This window comes from Hyla sarda, chromosome 4 (assembly GCF_029499605.1).
Source record: "Hyla sarda isolate aHylSar1 chromosome 4, aHylSar1.hap1, whole genome shotgun sequence".
NCBI classification, from domain to species: Eukaryota; Metazoa; Chordata; class Amphibia; order Anura; family Hylidae; genus Hyla; species Hyla sarda.
In genome coordinates this window covers 249,231,782-249,253,932 of record NC_079192.1, presented here as the reverse complement: position 1 = coordinate 249,253,932, position 22,151 = coordinate 249,231,782, and the positions used below count along the sequence as shown (strand labels likewise).

The window sequence follows — 22,151 nt, the reverse complement described above, 5'->3', positions numbered from 1 at the left end:
AACTTTTTCATTTTTCCATATATAGGGTGGTATGAGGGCTCATTTTTATCTTTTTATCGTTACCACATTTGCATATTTAAAACTTTAAACTTTTAGATAATTTTTTATGAATTTTTTTGGGAATAAAATGTGACTAAAAAGCAGCATTTGTGGATTTTTACATTTTTTTACATTTACGCCGTTCACTGTACGGGATCATGCTGGGAATTATAGTTTTGCAACATCTGGAGGTCAGCAGGTTGAAGACCACTGTCCTATCACATTATCCACCACAAGAAACTGCAGGGAGCTGCTGCTGGGAGGAATCTTATATAGTGAAGGGGTGGGATACTTTCCTATAATGGTTGCTATGGACAGCTGTATCTGCATAATTCTCATTGGCCCACAAGCTTCGCGAATATTCGCATATTCGCGCACCAGACTCACACAGTAGTATTAGAGCCTTCTTTGGACCAAACACAAGCTGGAAACAGAGAGGGATTATCAGTGATCACTGTGATGTGCACTGTTAAAAAAAAAGCGAATATTCGTAATTGCGAATATATAGTGCTATATTCGCAATATTAGCGAATTCGCGGATATGTGATATTCGCAATTAAAATTCGCATTGCGAATATTCGCAAGCAACACTAGAATGGATATGTTGCTGATATTAAAACTATAATAGCACAGCCTCCTCTACATGTTTCGTGACCACAGTCATGTCATCAGGGGTGTCTGAGGTGTCTTTTAACTATTAGATTCTTGTAAGTTTTACTAAAAATACAATAAAGGTTAAGTTTTAAGGGTGGGTGCTCTACACTGGGTTTTGCACCCCCACCTGGATTTACTTCTAGGTGAGGGGTTTAGTATCGTGTTCAAGATTTAGAAACAGGGCTCAGCTTTGACACAACCCAAAGTCCTAATAAAGTTCCTACAGCATTGCTTTTTTCATTCAAAATGCAAGTATTAATTAAAACAGACATGTCAGCATAGCTAAAAGCTCCTCTTTACGTTACATTCACACACAGCAGATTTGTTTAGTTCATCTGTATGGAACTTGCCTAAATCCATGTGGTATGAAACTGAATTTTAGTCACAGAAATGTCTGCAAAAACCTAACGAGCATGAATATTCTTTACGACGCAGTTTCAAATATAATAAAAAGGATATTTCACAATGCATTGCTATTATATTAAACCTCAGTTTTGGTCACAACTAGTAAGCATATTATCTGGGCCTAGAACTGGGTGACTAAATGCTGGTTCCCCAAAGACTCAATCATAACACATTCAGGGCCATAGAGTCATATCAAGAGTATGTCTTGGACATTAGTAATGCAGAGTACTACTTTTATTCAACTTTTTAATATCTATGCATATACAGCCGTGAATTGGCTTTGTCGGAAATTGTTATTTTCAGTTGCAGTAGTCACAAATAATACTTTAGCTGCTAAATAATACCCCATGGAGAACATTTCTTGGAGCTTCATTCCCATTAACAGGCTTCCGGTAAAATGAAATGTATTCCCACTCTAGCAAGCTGATTTTCCACACATCTGTTATATTGATATGCTGCACAATATTTTGAGTACACATAGGTATTGTATACAAACCATATATTAGTTAATGGATGTTTGTTAAATTTGCATTTCTTTGTATAAAGCTATGGGGGTTACAGGGGTAGAGTTCACTCATCCTGGAAACCTCATAGACCTGACTCAAGCAAACAGTATGATCCAAAAATGGACTGTGCGCTGCACTTATTAATGGATGCTTGTTGGATGGTTAAACCTAATATTCATAATATGAAAAATTCAACATTACTTCCTCTAAGTATGTTTAGACAGTTAGGTACGTTTAGACAGGGGTACTCCAGTGAAAAACATTTTGTTTTTTAAATCAACTTGTGCCAGAACGTTAAACAGATTTGTAAATTACTTCTATTTATAAATCTTAACCCATCCAGTAATTATCAGATGCTGTATGCACCATATGAAGTTCTTTTCTTCACCTCCGTCAGTCTCAGGAACTGTCAAGAGCAGGATAGGTTTGCTTTGAGGTTTGGCTCCTGCTCTGTACAGTTCCTGAGACAGACAGAGGTGTCAGCATAGAGCATTGTGGTCAGAAAGAAAATAAATTTAAAGTGAAAAGAACTTCCTGTGGAGAATACAGCAGCTGATAAGTACTGGAAGTACTGGAGTATTTTTAAATAGAAGTAATTTACAAATATCCAAAGGAAAGACAGATACCTGGCACTGGTTATAGAGCAAACTATCAATCACATGCAGGTGGGTAGTTAAGCAGAGCAGTATGATCCAATCAATGGTGCATCACATTTATGAAAATAACTTCTAGTATGATGTGTTGGAACAAAGAAATTAAATCTGGAGCACCAATTATCTTGACAGTCGGTACTTCATTGATAGAAATCCACAGAGATAAAATCTGTAAAAAAAAAGTACATGCTGGGGAGCGGAGGCAGTATCGTCCTCCGGGCTACTGCCTCTGCTCCCCAGCATGTACTTTTTTACAGATTTAACTTTCCTGGCACCAGTTGATTTAAAAAAATGATGTTTTTCACCGGAGTACCCCTTTAAGCAAAATTATATATCCATGCATCTCTCTGTTTCCTTTTGTTAAATCATAATAGAAGACATAGGGATTCAATTCATCCTGATTGAGATAATGAAGCTTAAATTCATATCCATATCAAGGATGTTTCAGTCTTGCAACCTTTTTCAACCCTTTTCTAAAAACATAATAATGGGACCAATATTAGTGGTATAAGGTATAAGCATATAAATATATCAAAACTGTAGTTGCAGGGTCAGGGCCAGACTGGGACGATTTCGGCCATGGGTGTGGCTATATGGTGACAGAGCCCCAGTATATGATGTTGAAGGAAAAATTATCACCATTCTTAATAAGGTCATTCAAATCCTGAATACTGGGACCAATATTGCCAATAATACCAGTATACAAGGAGAAAATATTATGACCATACATATCACCATACATATCACCATCATACTGTAACTAGACAAATCCTGTATACTGAGACCAATATTACTAATAATACCAGTATATAACAATGAATATTATCACCATACGTATTACCATCATAATGTTACTGACCAAACCCTGTATACTGAGACCAAAACTACCAATATACCAGTATACTCTTACTGATCAAATCCTGAATACTGGGACCAATGTTGCCAATAATACCAGTATACAAGGAGAAAACATTATTACCATACATATTACCATCATACTGTAACTAGACAGATCCTGTCTACTGAGACCAATATTACTAATAATACCAGTATATAACAATGAATATTATCACCATACATTTTACCATCATAGTGTTACTGACCGAATGCTGTATACTAAGAGTAATATTATTAACAACAATAAATATAGGAAAACAGTCCTACTAGGCTGGGGATGAAGGTAAAAATATAAGAATGTAAAAGAGGATAAGAGGAATAAAAGAGAGTAAGAATGAAGTTAAGAGATGGTGTCCAATGATAAAATAATAATTAATAGGTACATGCACAGTCTTCAGCAGGGCCCTTGCCTCAGACTGTCAATAAAAAATGCTATAAAATAAGCTAAAAGATTAATGCAAAAATATTAATACAGTATTTCTCATATAAGAATGTTCATGCAATACTAGGTGTTACCCCTTGGGACAGGTCAGGGAAAATAGGACATTCGGCAATTTAGGCAATTAAAGTGCCAGGGAGCCTTGTCCCCTTTTTCAATAGCAGTGAGAACTGAATGTCTTAGTCTAAGACATTCAGTTCTCACTGCTATTGAAAAAGGGGACAAGGCTCCCTGAAACACGTCTAGCCCGAGAACACTCTTACCCTCACTCCTACTTGTGGACACAAAGGAGAACTTTGAACCTAGAATCTTCTGCACGGATTCCAAAATTCATCAGGAACCATCCCCCCTCCGCTGTCTAGCTACAGCGAAGAAGCCGGTAAGAGGCAAATAGTGCTACATCACAGCTCATTCGGAACCCCACACACTTGTCCCCGCGCCGCCGGGCACTAGCGAGGTTCGGAAGGATTACAAATTGTGAACTCTCTGTGTTATTGTGTCTAACATCATTGCGCTCAGAACCCCGCACATTGGTCCCCGCGCCGGCAGTGGTAGCGAGGTTCTGAGGCTATTAAACAGAGCAACCGATTATACAACAGTAAACCCCCAGCTTTGAGACCGCTTACACCTAGCCCTGTGCCGACAGGGTAAAGTGGGCTCAAAAAGGGGGCCTCCAGCTTTGCAAAAATTCTGCCACCGAATACTTTCAACTGATATTATTACAATCCAGACACGTAGCTGTCTTTGCAGATAAAACAATTACTATATCAAGTGACTTTTAATTATGGAAAGACTATACTAACTCCAGCACCTGCAGCACTTTAATTGCCTAAATTGCCAAATGTCCTATTTTCCCTGACCTGTCCCTAGGGGTAGCACCTAGTATTGCATGAACATTCTTATATGAGAAATACTGTATAAATATTTTTGCATTGATCTTTTAGCTTATTTTATAGCATTTTTTATTGACAGTCTGAGGCAAGGGCCCTGCTGAAGACTGTACATGTACCTATTAAATATTAAAAATTATTTTATCATTGAACACCATCTCTTTACTTCATTCTTACTCTCTTTTATTCCTCCTATTCTCTTTTACATTCTTATATTTTTACCTTCATCCCCAGCCTAGTAGGACTGTTTTCCTATATTTATTGTTGGTTATCCTTTTGACACATTGGGTTTATGTGCAACACAGTATCCTCGGCTTGGTAATTCATGTTTTATGTTGACCTCCCATTTATTTTTTAGAATATTAACAGTACAAGTATACACAGAAGAAATTGTATTACCATACATATCATCATCATACGATTACTGACCAAATCCTGTATACTGGGAAAAATATTACAAATAATACCTGTTTACAAGAAGGAATATTATCACCATACACATTACCATCATACTGTTACTGGGCAAATCCTATATACTGAGAGTAATATTATCAACAATACCAGTATACGAGTAGGAAATATTCCCCCCATATAGTGACCATATAATGGTTGATACCAGCTGTACACAGGTCTTTGCCGACCATATGAGCAATTATATACAGCTACATCCAGTGACTTGCAGGTCTTCCCTGATTAGAGTCACTAAGCCGTTGGCTGTCAAGGCATGCTGGGAGTTGTAGTTTTGCAACATCTGAAGGTCCGCAGGTTGAAGATCACTGTCCTATACTTTACATTGTATTTGGTTCAGAATCTTTATTTTCTAGATTTTATTATATAAAATTAGGTGCGTCTTATATGCCAGAGCGTATTATATGACAAAAAATACGGTAATTAAAAAATACATAGCTAATTAAATATATTTTTATTTACCCATTTCACGAAAATAAAAATTTATTATTTTTCTCCCACCAAAGTTAACACAAAGTAAAAGCAGAATGTCAGAAATCTTTGTAATTTATTGAAAAGGAAAAACTAAAATATTGCAGTGACATAAGTATTCAGACCCTTTACTCAGTATTTTGTTGAAGCACCTTTGGCAGTGATTACCGCCTCCAGTGTTCTTGGGTATAATGCCACAAGTTTTACACACTTGGATTTAAATGTTCTACCATTTCTCTCTGCAGATCCTCTCAAGATCTGTCCGATTGGATGGGGACCTTCGGTAGACAACCTTTATTTTATTTTTGGTCTCTTCAGAGATGTTTGACTGGGTCCAAGCCAGGGCTCAGGCTAAGCCACTCCAGGATATTCACAGAATTGTCCCTTATCTACTCCCGTGTTGTCTTGGCAGCGTGCTTAGGCCTATTGTCATCTTGGAAGGCCCAGCTTGGGTATTCTGAGCACTCTGGATCAGGGTTTCATTAAAAAGTTTTCTGTACATTGCTCCATTCAGCTTTTTCTCAAAACTGACCACTCTCCCTCGCCCAGCCGCTGAAAATCACCCCCAGAGCATGATGCTGCAACCACCATTCTTTACTGTGGGGTGGTATTGGGCAGATAATGAGCAGTGCTTGGATTTCTTCAGACATGACACCTAGAATGGAGGCCCGCTCAATTATGGTGTCATCAAACCAGAGAACCATTAGGTGATTTTTTTTTTTTGCAAACTCCAGGTTTGCCGGTTAAAAGGGTACGCCACTGGAAAATAAATTTTTTAAATCAACTGATGCCAGAAAGTTAAACAGATTTGTAAATTACTTCTATTTAAATATCTTAATCCTTTCAGTACTTATCAGCTGCTGTATTCTCCAGAGTAAGTTATATTCTTTTTGCATTTCCTTTCTGTCTGACCAAAGCGTTCTCTGCTGATACCTCTGTCCATGTCAGGAACAGTCCAGAGCAAGATATATATGCTATGGGGATTTGCTCCGGACAGTTCCTAAAATGGACAGAGGTGTCAGCAGAGAGCACTGTGGCCTGACAGAAAGGAAATACAAAAAGAAAAGAACTTCCTGTTGAGTATTGTTACGCCGAGCGCTCCGGGTCCCCGCTCCTCCCCGGAGCGCTCGCAACATTCTCGCTACGGCAGTGCCCCGGTCAGATCCACTGACCGGGTGCGCTGCGATACCGCCTCCAGCCGGGATGCGATTCGCGATGCGGGTGGCGCCCGCTCGCGATGCGCACCCCGGCTTCCGTACCTGACTCGCTCTCCGTCGGTCCTGTCCCGGCGCGCGCGGCCCCGCTCCCTAGGGCGCGCGCGCGCCGGGTCTCTGCGATTTAAAGGGCCACTGCGCCACTGATTGGCGCAGTGGTTCCAATTAGTGTGTTCACCTGTGCACTCCCTATGTATACCTCACTTCCCCTGCACTCCCTCGCCGGATCTTGTTGCCCTTGTGCCTAGTGAAAGCGTTCCCTTGTGTGTTCCTAGCCTGTGTTCCAGACCTCCTGCCGTTGCCCCTGACTACGATCCTTGCTGCCTGCCCCGACCTTCTGCTACGTCCGACCTTGCTTTTGTCTACTCCCTTGTACCGCGCCTATCTTCAGCAGTCAGAGAGGTTGAGCCGTTGCTAGTGGATACGACCTGGTTACTACCGCCGCAGCAAGACCATCCCGCTTTGCGGCGGGCTCTGGTGAACACCAGTAGTAACTTAGAACCGGTCCACTAGCACGGTCCACACCAATCCCTCTCTGGCACAGAGGATCCACCTCCTGCCAGCCGGCATCGTGACAAGTATATAGAAGCTGATAAGTACTGGAAGGATTAAGATTTTTAAATAGAAGTAATTTACAAAACTGTTTAACTTTCTGACACCAGTTGATTTAAAATAATAATAAAATTCCAGCGGAGTACCCCTTTAAGTGTCTTTTACTGAGAGGCTTCTTTCTGGTCACTCTGTCCCAGATGGTGGAGTGCTGCAATGATGATTGACCTTCTGGAAATTTCTGTGGAGCTCTGCCAGAGTGACCAGTGGCTTCTTGATCACCTTTCTTACCAAGAATTTTCTCCCCAGATTACTTTGTGTGGTTGAGTGGCAAGCTCTAGGAAGACTCCTAGTTGCACCAATTTTTTTTCCATTTAAGAATTATGGAGGCCATTATGTTCTTGGTAATTTTCAGTGCATCATAAATGTTTTTGTATCCTTCTTAAGCGATTATAGATCCACACAATCCTGTCTCTACAGGCAATTTTTGCTGTGAAATCATGTCCAATCATCTGAATTTACCACAGGTGACTCCAATCAAGGTGTAGAAACATCTCAGAGATGATCAAGAGATCATCTAAATCATAAGTGTTAGCAAAGTTTTATTTTTAATATATTCCTATTTTTACATTCTCATTATATAACATTGAGTACAGAATGATGGTGAGAAATGTTAAAAAGGTTGTAACATTAAGAAAAAAAAAGGGAAGGGTCTAAATACTTTCTGAATGCATTTTATATAATGGAAACAATATAATAATTAAGTATATGATAATATTAATGCAACAAATCATGCAAGCTATCTTACAAAAATGTGAAAACATAGAATTTGTTACAGTGTATTACGGTACTAATTACGGTATTACTTATTTGTAATTGTTGAATCTCATCCTATAATATGTTGACTAATACTTTCAATATAGACTACTCCAGAGAACAAAAGGATAAGCGGCACCAGCGACTTATATCTAAATCCACCAATGGACCAAGGACAGCTATGGGAGTCTAAGTTCAACAATACTTTCAATATGCTTTGTCTTTTACTTGAACCATGTTTTTTTTTATTTTTTTACTGTAGGTGAAACAAGGAAAGTCTTGAAAGACGCTGATGCTGCTGTTTTCTTAGATAGGTTGAATCCAGTAAGTCTGAAAACATGGTATTATAACAAATCTGCTTATTTATTAACACAACTGATATCACATAAGTAAATAAGGAATTTATCTTGGAAATTCAAGATTCTAATCTGAGAATAAAAGTGAATTAAAGAGCATTTGGATTCAACAATGAATTGGTAGAACTGGTAATACTGTAATAATAAATTACACAGCCATTATTACTACTACGGAACACCAAGTATAATGATTAATACAATTATTCAAATTGTAATGGATAAGAGACATCTGGGGCACACAAGGACATGGTTTCAGTATGGGGTTGCTCTTAACAGGGCGGTTGGTCTATTTTTTTGTGAAGGGCGCAGAGTATGAGTAATCATGGGTCCAAAATAGTGATACTTATTCTCCTAATGGACCTAAAAAAGGCACAGCTTGACCTAGATACTGGTAAGACTGATGAGTTATAGAGGCCATTGCCTGTTTTTTTAGGACATGTTTATTTTGGAGAGTGTAAGCTCTTTAGTTTCTTGTCTCTTATGTTTGAAATAATTTAGATAAATGTTATATTTTAATTTGTATGTAAAATACATTTCACCATGTTTGCAATGAGCATCCTTGAGTAAATACGATTTATTCATGAGCTGAAGCTTTGAAGGCACTGTAAACATTTGAAATTGTTAGCTCTTACTAAAAACAGACTGAGAAATTGATGTCCATAGAAAGGCATTGTCCATATTAACAGGATATGCTCTTTGGTATATGGCTGTCATTTTATTTTAGCACACTTCAATGGATATCAAATTGGATTCTATTATATCGAGCCTCTAGTTTACCCTATTATTGTCATTTTAGCATTTTCTCTTTTCAGGATGTTTATTGCATCCGAGCTCTTGTGTGGTGCACAATGCAGAAAGAAAAGGAAGCTATTAAAGATTTAGATTACGGGCTGCGCATCAACCCTTCTCATGCCTGTTCACTGATACTAAGAGGCAACATTAAAAAATACATGAGCCCAGAAAATAACTCATCTCCTCTACTGAATGATGATCATGAAAAGGTAATTCATATAGCTCATGATATTAATATAATAGAGATAGCCACCATTGTTTTCTGTGTTTACTGGGTTAGTATACATATAAATTTAAAAAGGAGATCACTGAATACCTAATATTTGTATTGAAAAATCCTGACTAACTTCTTTACCCTTTAACACGATTTTGTTTGCTGATTAATTTCATATTATATTTCCATATATTATGCTGGGTTCTCATATGGGGGGAAATCTATAATTTTCAACTTTTTTAACTCAATTTTGTTAGCGTGCGTTTTTTCCCTTGAACTGCTTGACAGTCCTGGTTAGTAACAAACGAGCAAAGACAGTACAAAGATGGCAAACAAGGGGTCAACCAGGAAACAAGCAAAGAGATCAGAACCAGGAGATGTGCAAAAGTACATAAACAAAATGACAAGGCATAGTCAAAATTGAGATGGTTCAAACCTATAGGGCAGCATAGTCCAATCTAAGTAGAAAAGAACAGAGTCAAAATCAAGCCAAAGGTCAGGTTACAGGAGGACAGAGTATCAATAGATATATAAGGGACAAAACATAAGCGTAGGGTGCAAAACTACTATTATGGGTGACTTAGCTTAGAACCACCCATTTAAATTCTCCGCCTCCAGAACAGAGCAGCAATAATATAAGACATAGTGGGGTTAAATCAAAAACATCTCAGGTTCCCCAGATGAATTTGTTGTCACGCTGGGCAGGGATAAGTGAGTCATACCCTCTGTCCCTATCTTTTGGGTGCTTACCTCCTTAATAGGGTGGCCCCAACCACAGTGTCAGCCACTATGCTACTAAGGTGTAGGGAGTAGAGAAGTCAAACATACAGACAGGAAAAGCACAAACAAATTTATAATCAAGCCAAATTGGTAACGGAATGCTGCAGTACAGATCCAGTAAACAATAGAGGGGTCAGAGAATGAGCCAAGAGAATAGATAGATACATAGGATAGAGCAAAACCAAAGCCAGGAACAATGAAGATTCCTTTACCTCAGGCAAGTGTCTAAAAGCAGAGTGCAACTCAAATAGACCAGCCCAAGAAGATGGGGGCGTTACAATTGGCTTGTCATCCAGTCCTCCTGATTGGCCCAGGCATTGCTATGGGTTATGGGCGACACCACAGCTGAGCAGGTGGGGCTGGAGCTGCTGTCAGCGCTAGAAAGAGACACACCTGTTCTATTTGTTTCAGTGTATAAAATACATGGTTTCTGCTTCTAGAGGGGAGGGGATGTCAGCTGGGAGAGGGGGTTTGGTGAGAGAAAAATTTCACTGAATGTGAATTGTGATATATTAAACAATGATTAAAAAATACATTTCCTTGGCTGTAATTATTGTAGACTAGTAAGCAATCTCAAGGGTATGTTCACATAGAAAAAACTATTCACAAAAATAGCTAGACATATCACTTTATTATAAAGAGCAATAAAACCCTGTTACACAATTAACCAAAAAATTTTATAAAATCTACAAGTGAAAATATCCTACTGAGTAAACACCGTTCTCCTGATGTAAACACCCACAAATCCCAACGCATTTCCCCGTGTATCTGGTATCATACATCGGTTCATCAGGGGATCACAGAATAATATACAGGAAGGGGAAATACACATTAACATACAATAAGGAATACATGCAATAAATAAAAAAAATAGCAGTAGGGGGTATATCTAGATTAGTCACAAGACAGATGTGCACTTAGCACTTCACATAAATCACATAGAAATGCTGGGCAGATTGCTTGTAGTACCTTGATCCTCATATAAGTGATAGATAGGTCTAAGATATTTAGGAATGATGATAAAGGAAACACCTACAGATCCACTATATGCACGAGGGAGTCAGATAATCTGTATTATGTAGTTATTCTCTAAAACGGGTGTCCCGGTATAGTGACCGCCCCTCACTGTCGATAGTCTCTTTCCACATCAGAGAGAAAACACATCCTGCACTCACTAATCAGTAAATGGCTCCAAATTCACGGATGCCACCTACAAAACAGTAACTTCACACGTAATTAATCCATAATCTGCTCATAGCAGGTCTTATAGCAACCCCCTTGGCTGCATTAGTTCTATAGGGTAGATCCTCACTCCTGGATATGGATATCGCACACTGCAGCTGCCGAACCAGACTGCAGGTCGCCTGTGTTTTCTATCTGATGTGGAAAGAGACTATCATAGAAACATAGAATATGTCGGCAGATAAGAACAATTTGACCCATCTAGTCTGCCCAATAATCTGTATCCTATCAATAGTTCCTGGCCCTATCTTATATGAAGGATAGCCTTATGCTTATCCCATGCATTTTTAAACTCCTTCACTGTATTTGCAGCGACCACTTCTGCAGGAAGACTATTCCATGCATCCACTACTCTCTCAGTAAAGTAATACTTCCTGATATTACTGCATAAACCTTTGCCCCTCTAATTTAAAACTATGTCCTCTTGTGGTAGTTTTTCTTCTTTTAAATATCTTCTCCTCCTTTACAGTGTTGATTCCCTTTATGTATTTAAAAGTCTCTATCATATCCCCTCTGTCTCTTCTTTCTTCTATACATGTTAAGGTCCTTTAACCTTTCCTGGTAAGTTTTATCCAGCAATCCATGTACTAGTTTAGTAGCTCTTCTCTGAACTCTCTCTAGAGTATCTATATCCTTCTGGAGATACGGCCTCCAGTACTACGCACAATACTCCAAGTGAGGCCTCACCAGTGTTCTGTATGGCGGCATGAGCACTTCTGTCTTTCTACTGCTTATACCCCTCCATTTCCAACACGGCACAGGTAGGTTTAGTGTTAGGTCCCGTGCCGCTTGAGAAACCTTGGCATTAGTGTGCGGTCTCAGGTATATCCTTCATATAAGGATATACTGGCTAATGTCTCAATTTTAACATCAGCTTGAGGGTTAGCCATATGTCATTGTTTACATCTACCACAGTAGTGAACCTAAATTTATGTATTATTCTATATGTTACACATCCACACCTTTCATCTGGTGTAGGATGCCATTGTGGCACTTGTAGTCTGCTGTAGGCATCCCCCATATCCATTGTATGCATTTTATGCTGGGGTTCACCCTTTTTTTTTTTCTTTTTTTAGTTTTTAAATTTTATTTCAAATTACAAAATTACAATAATGCATTTCAAAATTCGCTTTACACAATGTAAATAATCCCACCCACACCCCTATCCCCCCACCCACTACCAGCTAGGATGCCTCATCCCATTTCTTCCACTAGTTTTCAACTTTTTGACCTATCTTTTTTCCCTGATAGTAAATAGCTTCAAATCTTCTCATTTGTTGGACTTCCCTCTGCCACTCAACCCAACATGGGCCCTGGGTAGCAAACCATCTCCTAAGAATAATTATTCTAGCTAATCTGAAAGCCTTTATCAGAACACTGTTCTTGCACTGCATCCTAAGTCCTATCCCTAGAATGGCCGTTTTAATATCAAAGCTTATCTTAATACCCAATTTCGTTTCTACCATCTTGTATACCCCTGTCCAAAAGGAAAGCAATTTTGGGCAACTCCACACCATATGTGACAAATTCGCGCCTTCCATATTACATTTCGGGCATTTAGAGTCAAGTCTTTTTGCTATCTTATACAAGAACCCCGGCGTATATGGGATTCTATGTATCAGCTTTATCATAGAGGTTTTATGGTTCATATTGAGAGATGATTGGGAAATATTTATGAATACTTCCCTCTATTCTTCCCCATCAATCTGACCTACTACTTGCTTCAATTTATCCCTACTCTTTGGAGGAAATTTTTCAACGGAAAATCTAACTAGGCCCTTATATAAGTTACCTAATACCTTTGTCGAGGAGGACCGAAGCCCAAACATATAGTCAATTAACTCATGTCTATTTATTGCCCATCTAGGGTTGTTCTTCTCCTTCTCAAAAGCGCTTTTGATTTGTAGGTATGAAAAGTATTCGCTCTGCCTAATACTAAATTCCCTATTAAATGTTTTCCACTCTTTTAACGTGCTTTCTATCACAAAATCTTTAACTCTAATAACCCCATTTCTTTCCCAGTTAACATATTCCTTTAATTTCATCATTTCTGGAAACTTTCCATTACCCCACATTAGTGTGTAGTGCATACTAGCCTTAACCCCTATAAACGTCTCGTGAATCTCCATACTTTATTAAACATATTACAAGTGGGGATTTTTCCCCTGTGCATACATCTTCCCCCTTCAATTAATTCCAAAGTGCTATCCCCCCTAATACCTAATTTAGAAAAAAAAACTTTTAAAACATCATCTTCCTTTATCATGTATTCAATTTGTGCCGCTATATAATACAGTTGCATATTTGGTATACCCAAACCACCACAACTCAAAGGAGGACTCAGAAATGTGTGTTTCATCCGTGTTTGTTTCCCATCCCATAAAAAATCATTAATCTCACTCTGTATTTTATTAAAATGGTGTTCCCCTAACCAAACTGGTGCTGCTCTAATCACATGCAAAACCATAGGGAAAATAATTGTCTTTATCAGCCTAATTCTTTCAGCCATATTCATACGCAACTTTTTCCATATTTGGATTTTATTTCTTACTTTCTGTCTCAATGGGGTAATATTCAACTGGGCAAACTCTTCTATATTTCTCGAAATCTTAATTCCTAGGTATTCCAGGGCCTCATTTTCCTGCAAAACATGTATCACTCTCTGGCAGGCCTGGCTATCACCTGACAACATTAGTAATCCTGATTTATTCCAGTTTATCTGAAAGCCAGAAAATTTACCAAAATCCTTTATCAAGTCAATAATGCTAACAAGCTTTCTTCCTGGATCTGTGACAAACAATACAACATCGTCTGCATAAAGCAGTATTTTCTCCTCCTCTCCCTCGACACCAAACCCATCAAACAAGCTGGAAGATCTAATCAACTGCGTGGTTCAATGAAGAGGGAGAAGAGGAGCGGTGATAGGGGGCATCCCTGCCTAGTTCCTCTCTGCAGCGTCACTACCTCCCGGGAAATAATATTATTAATATTAACTTTGGCTTTGGGGGATCTATATAGGGCCCTGAGCCCCTGTAAGAAGCCTTCTCCAAGATTCATATGTTCTATTATTTTAAAGAGGAAGCCCCACTCCACCCTGTCAAACGCTTTTTGAGCATCAAGAGACAGGATGGAGTGGGAGCCACCCTCACCCCTTGCCTGCATATTAAGAAAAACTCTTCTATTATTATTATAGATATTTCACCCTTAGCGATGGACCTCAAGCGCAGGATCTGCTTCCCAGCATAAGTGCACAACTACATTTGGGGTTGAGCATTTCCTGCTATTTGAAACCCCTTTTTTTTTATTGTTGTTCATCTCCCTATACATCCAAGCTTTCTGCCAGCATTTCCTGCTGCTCTATTACGTTGTCTCCCTACCTTTAAGTCTTCTGAAATAATTACTCCTTAATCCCTATCCTCAGATACTGAGGTCAGGACTGTGTCAAGTATCCTATATTCTGCCCGAGGGTTTTTATGCCCTAGGTGCATTATTGTGCACTTATCAACATTGGTGGAGATTTATCAAAACCTGTGCAGATGAAAACTTGCCCAGTTGCCCATAGCAACCAATCATATCACTTCTTTCATTTTGCAGAGGCCTTGGTAAAAATGAATGAAGTGATCTGATTGGTTGCTATGGGCAACTGGGTAGCTTTTCCTCTGCACAAATTTTGATAAATCTCCCTCATTATATTTCAGTTGCCAGAGTTCTGACCATTCTTCTAGTTTGCCTAAATTCTTTTCCATTTGGCGGATCCCTCCAGGAACATCAACCCTGTTACATATCTTTGTGTCATCAGCAAAAAGACACACCTTACCATTGAGACCTTCTGTAATATCACTAATGAAGATATTAAACAATATTGGTCCCAGTACAGATCCCACTGGTAACAAGACCTTGCTCTGAATATTCTCCATTGACTACAACCCTCTGTCATTCAGCCACTGTCTAATCCACTCAACAATATGGGAGTCCAAGCTCAATTACTGTAGTTTATTGATAAGTCTTCTATGTGGGAAAGTGTCAAAAGCCTTACTAAAATCTAGATATGCGATGTCTACTGCCCCTCCGCCATCTATTATTTTAGTCACCCAGTCAAAAAAAATCTATAAGATTTGTTTGACATGATCTCCCTGAAGTAAACCCATTTTGTTTTGCATCTTGCAATCCATGGGATTTTAGATGTTCCACAATCCTATCCTTAAGTAGGGTTTCCTTGAGGGGCGGTCACTATACCGGGACACCCGTTTTAGAGAATAACTACATAATACCTCTTATCTGACTCCTTCGTGCATATAGTGGATCTGTAGGTGTTACCTTTATCATCATTCCTAAATATCTTAGACCTATCACTTATATGAGGATCAAGGAACTACAAGCAATCTGCCCAGGATTTCTATGTGATTTATATGAAGTGCTAAGTGTACAGCTGTCTTGTGACCAATCTAGATATACCCCCTGCTGCTATTTTTTATTTATAACATGTATGCCTTATTGTTTATTAATGTGTATTTCCCCTTCCTGTATATTATTCTGTGATCCCCTGATGAACCAATGTATGATACCAGATACACGGGGAAACACGTTGGGATTTCTGGGTGTTTACATCAGGAGAATGCTGTTTACTCAGTAGGATATTTTCACCTGTAGATTTATAACATTTTTTGGTTAATTGTGTAATAGGGTTTTATTGCTGTTTATAATAAAGTGATATTTCAAGCTATTTTTGTGAATAGTTTTTCGGTTAAGGATAACTAATTGACACTGAAGTGTAATTTTTGTCAGTGACAAAAGTGCGGTATGTTCACATAGAGAAAGATTTGTATAAAGAAATGTGCAGCAAATCCATGGCCAAAATCAATTAAAGGTATGTGTTGTGTGTTATATTTTTCCTCCCTTTCTGCAGCAAATTCGAGCATTCTACGTGTTTGTGGAGATTTTTTTTCTGCAGTGTGTGATTACAATTCACTTAACGCTCACAGAATAAGCATAGAGCGTCTGCTGTAACTCCACTAGGTCTGAACATGACCTAAAGGTTAATGTGTATTAAACATTGTTTCTCATTGTAATTATTCATACTATAGTCATTCAGCCATCCTAATAATTTAGCTTAGTTCAGCAGTGGCTAGAATATGTTGCTTAGCAGTTGGCATTGCTGCCAGCAGATAATATGCTGCTATGGAGATCCAAATGTGCCACCTGGTTATAGTAGGGAAGAAATTATGACATTAATGGATTTGTATTAAAGGAGTACTCTGGTCGAAAACAGTTGTTTTTTTTTTTTTTAAATCAACTGGTGCCAGAAAGTTAAACAGATTTGTGAATTACTTCTATTTAAAAACTTATAATCCTTCCAGTACTTATCAGCTGCTATGCACTACAGAGGAAGTTCTTTTGTTTTCTTATAGAAAACCTATCCTGCTCTGGACAGTTCCTGACACAGACTGAGGTGTCAGCAGAGAGCACTGTGGTCAGGCAGAAATGAACTACACAACTTCCTCTAGAGCATATAGCAGCTGATAAATAGAAGTAATTTACAAATCTTTTTAACTTTCTGGCACCAGTTGATTTGAAACCTTTAAAGGGGTACTCCGCCCCTGGCATCTTATCCACTATCCAAAGGATAGGGGATAAGATGTTAGATCGCCGCGGTCCGGCTGCTGGGGACCCTGGGGATCGCCGCTGCAGCACCCTGCCATCATTACAGCACAGAGCGAGTTTGCTCTGCGTGTAATGATGGCGATACAGGGGCGGAGCAGCGTGACGTCATGGCTCCGCCCCTCATGACATCACGGCCCGTCCCCTTAATGCAAGTCTACGGCAGGGGGCTTGACGACCGCCACGCCCCCCTCCCATAGACTTGGATTGACGGGGCGGGCCGTGACATCACGAGGGGCGGAGCCGTGATGTAACGATGCTCCGGCCTCTGTATTGCCAGTCATTACGTGCAGAGCGATCTCGCTCTGCGCAGTAATGATAGACCGGTGCTGCAGCAGCGATCCCCGGGGTCCCCAGCAGCGGGACCCCGGCGATCTGACATCTTATCCCCTATCCTTTGGATAGGGGATAAAATGTCTATGGGCGGAGTACCCCTTTAAAGGTAGACAGCCACCTGTCTCCAGTAGTGGAGATTTTATATTGATTAATATTTTGTAATTATTGTAATAATTCTGATGAGGCATATGAAGGTAAGTACTGTATATGCACACTGAAGTAGAGTATTATTTTTTATTATAGGCCCTTCAAATCAATTACTCCTCAATCCGATTTTTAGGCATTAAGGACTTCAATCACCCTGAAATATCTGCATTCTATGATTCGTAAGTAGTATGAATTTTTCTGCTAAGAAACTTTGCATTCTATTAAGTTCAACATACACAATAAAATTTCATGCACAGTCCAGATAATTATTGAAAGGGCTTTTCCCACAAATATAAGTTATGCCTAAGGACAGGGGAGAACTATAATTGTGGGGTCGCAAGGCATTCCACCATTCCATTCCACCATTTTCTATGGGAGCTGTCGAAGATAGACTTGTACAGGGGAGGCGTCCTTTCCAATCTTCAGGGGAAACTCTCTTCTCCTGTTCTTGAGATCATGAAGGGTCCCAGCAGTCAGACCTCTGTAATCAAATAGTTATCCCCTGCCCTAAGAGTAAGGCACAACTTATATTTGTGGGGAATACTTTTGCTTACATACATACCAGACCAGCACAGACAAACACTCATATACATATCATATTACACATGTTATAATTAAATAATTATTTATTTAGCAATGTATACAACCATTTAACATTTTAAAATTAGTGACAGAGGTTTTGGGGTGCAGGAGAGTTGGAGACAGAGTGACACAGGGTTGGGGGCAAGGGAGTTGAAGGTCGGAGTGACACAGAGTTTTGGGGCATGGGATTGGGGACAGAATAACAGGGAGGACAGGACTAAAGGTTCCAACCCCACTCTGTCTCGACATAACCCTGTTCACTCTCACCTTGCCCCTTATGCAGTCTGTGAGAGGAGTTACTAGGGGTAGGGTTAATATAAACATGTAATTTTAGAGGAAGGAAAGCAGCATTGTGTGATGGGTGCATGCTCTCCATCTTTCTCTGCTGCTCTGTCCTCAGCAAAGAGGAGGACTTACAAGTTCATTTATAGCACTAGGGACAGTCTAAACTAAATACAACTATATATGGGTTACAGGAAACTGGGCAAAGAACATACCACTCTAAGAATTAAACAACATACAACATTTTGATTTATTTCATTACATTATAAGGATAATAGATACCACTGTTAACCAGGAAACCACAAACATGCTTTGTTTAAAAAAATAAAATAAAAAATGTAAATGTTTAAACAAATAGGTGTTTTAAGAAATGTACCAAATGCATATGTGGTAAGCTTGTGGGGGTGTAGGGTATATGGGGTGTAGCTGTGCAGTGACTAAAGGGTGTTTGGTTAACCCTTAACACTCGTGACACCAGGGTGTGGGCTCCTCTGTATATACTTGTCCTATCGCTACCCGTCCCAAGAGCGATAGGGAGGGATAATAAATCATTGTCCACAACCGGAGGTTTCAGAAAACTGTCGGAACTTTTACTTCAGGTTATATGCAGAGTTAAACAGGAACAGTCTTTGTACAAGAAGAGTCTATTAGGATCCTGACAGTTGGTTTGGACCTTGTGAGTTTTAAGCTCAGGAGATTTGTATGCGCTGTTCCGCTGGATTTAGGGGATTGAGTTTAGGTCCAGCAGTCACGCAGATTTTAGCAGGGAGTTGTATTGTAACTCACGATTTGGTAAGTTGCGGTATTGTCAGGCTTCGGCCTGGTCTTGTCTTTGAAAGTTGCACGGATCTCTCCTCTCTGCTAGTCCGAAACCCAAGAGAGCGAGGATTGGCTGGCAGTTCCCTTATATGGGCAGGGGTTGGCCTTGAGCTCATTGGTCCATACCATCTGTCAGTCAATTTACACAAGGGATTGTGGTCTAAACATGTGACCACACACGTGACCTAGGAAGGTCCTTTAGCATACGCTAAGAGAATTAACATTAGTCACATGACCGAAGGTCCTGCGATACTATATACACAATTAAATATACACACAAACATCACAAAATTAAAGAAGGAAGATGTGACTAGGGGCTATCCCACCAGGAGAACCCTAGCAGAACGGAGTAACTCTGGATTTGGGGACCGCCATATAAGGTACGGTATACTATACGGTACCGGGACACCACAAATATTACATTCAATATCTCCCAATATCTCCAGCCAGGTAGCTGAGGTCACAATTATTTAGTCTTTTGTTCCACTTCAGAGTTCAGTGAATTTTGTGCCATCATCATGCATCAAAACACATAAAAACAGCAAATGAATTTCACATCTTTTCTCTCTTCGTTTTGCTGTGTGGCTGCTTCTGTACAGCTGCATTCACATCAACTGTGAAGGTTGCTTGCTAGGTCATACTTATTAAAGTTTCCTGCTTATTTTTTGTCATTGGTCTCACAACTTTTATGTGCTACAAAAGTGCAAGGAACGAAAGTGTGCATTTACCAGGCATGCTGATTTCAGAAGATCCAGAAATCTTTTAGTTAAGCTGCTTCCTATCAAATGCAGTAGCATGTTTCACTGTTATCATTATACTTAACAGAGCCTCACAGTTATTCATCTAGTCAATAGTTCTTACAACATCCATCTTCACATCATTTCCAACATCACTGATCATTATTATTAGTCTTTTAATAGCAGCGTGTCCTGTATTTTACCTCAATGTTGGGCACTCAAGTGATTTCAACTGCATATGGTGCTTAGCAACAGGGCTTCTAATCTCATGTAGCATAACTACACAATTTTTATCATCATCTGTGGTACCGGGCTGTAGACACCTCTGACCGGTGATGTTTTAAACATCTAAAAATTGAATATTTCCTAAATGTCTTAAACACATATGCATATTAAAAAATAGATTTCAGCCTCTGGAATGCGACAGAACAGTATGCTTATATATATATATATATATATATATATATATATATATATATATATTAAAAACAGGCTCATGAGCCAACCACAACTTGACACTGTAGCTGGCAGTAAACTAAGTATTTAGTGTGGCAGATAGAAAACTTCATAAATAAGTAAATAATTCATACTCAATTGGTTAGTGATAGAGAAATGGCATTTATTTAAAATATACAAATGTTAAGAATGTTCTGATAATGTGCTTCAGAGGATAAAGAATTCCATTTTACCTTGCGGTGAGACTAATAAATAACAAAAGTGAGAATGTTGCTGCTTTTTGTAGCTCCTCTTATGACTCACAAAGCTTTACTCAGACAGAATAAGGAGTAATAAGGCAAATGTCATGCAAGGATTTCTAATTATTTCAGCCTAGCTCTAGCACCAGAATGAAGGTCTGTATGTGTCTGCTAGTCATGGAAAAATTATTTGGAGTATTTGAGCTACAAAGAATCTGGAGGTGCAGTCTACCCCCTGTATGTTTAAATTTGTTTAAGTTTTGAATATGAAAGTGTTACACAACAGGTCAGGATTCTGTGTCTAGAGATAAATAAGTCTAGAACCGTTCCATTGGCCCATTCTACCTTTTAGGTTGAGTCAAATACTCTGTGTTGACCAATTATACCTAATTACTTTGTGCAACACGGATTCAGTCATATTTTGTTTTGTGAAAAGAGCAGTGTCTGGTCGCAGGGAATCCAACTACAAGGATCCTCTGCGATCTCAAGAACTGTGATCTGAGTCTTCAACTGCTGTTGTCAGCAATTTTCTTTTGCTCCCACAGAGTATGAATAGAGCAGCGGTGCACACACGTAACCACAACTCCATTCTGTCCCTGTTCTCGAGATTACGTAGGGCACCAGCAGTCGGACCCCCCACAATCAGACACCTATCCCCTATGCTGTGAAAAGGGAATAAGTTGTTATGGTTGGATAATCTTTTTAAAATGGTCAAATCACAGTTGAATTTTGTTCACACAATTATATCTTACTTTTCTCAGTTTCATAGTCAATGCTGTTAAATAAATATAAGCAATAGGGAATAAACAAATAATGGTTATGCTATTATTGAGAGTATTGAGAATTATTGACCATGAATTGCTGTGGAAGAGATAGTGGGTGGTTTGCTGGATATGTGGAAAAGCTAAAGCTATGGAAGAAAGTGGGTATAGTGTGTGGTTTTACTTGTAATAGGAAAACTAGAAGAAAAAAAAAAGTTATCATGCTACCAGACTAACTAAAAGCTTTCATGGAAGTGCAAATATCAATCATCATACAATAAACAGAGTGTCATGACTCGGCCTGATTCTGGCAGAAGGGTTAAGTTTTCTGGTGTTTGGCCGAAGCATCATGCATTGCTGTGACAATGCTGGGCCTCATCTGGTCTCTGCCTCCACACCCTTCTCAGGTGGATATAAATTTCCAGCCAGCCTGTCATTCCTTGCTTGTGTTTGAATCTGTCTGCACTAGATCCTATACTGCTCCTAGCTTGTTCTATTTTGTGTATCATGACCATGGCTTGTTACACGATTATTCGCTGCTAAGTGATTTGGTACCTTTGCTGCCATCTTGGATTGTTAGACTATTCTCTATGGGGGAGATTTATCAAAACCATTGACCATTTGCCCATAGCAACCAATCAGATTGCTTCTTTTATTTTTCAAAGGCCCTTTGAAAAATTAAAGAAGCGATCTGATTGGTTGCTATGGGCAACTGGACAACTTTTCCTCTACACAGGTTTTGACTATTC

General features: G+C 39.2%; 1 protein-coding gene across 7 annotated transcripts in view; it reads left to right on the top strand.

Annotated features, from left to right (window-relative positions):
- Positions 1-22,151, top strand: part of LOC130369116 (uncharacterized) — a 163,976-nt gene that overhangs the window by 78,169 nt on the left and 63,656 nt on the right. For all 7 annotated transcript variants that reach the window (XM_056573892.1, XM_056573893.1, XM_056573898.1 and 4 more), the window contains exons 6-8: positions 8,264-8,325; positions 9,170-9,358; positions 17,623-17,705. In XM_056573892.1, the coding sequence (XP_056429867.1) occupies positions 8,264-8,325; positions 9,170-9,358; positions 17,623-17,705 (334 nt within the window). The remainder of the gene's footprint in view (positions 1-8,263; positions 8,326-9,169; positions 9,359-17,622; positions 17,706-22,151) is intronic.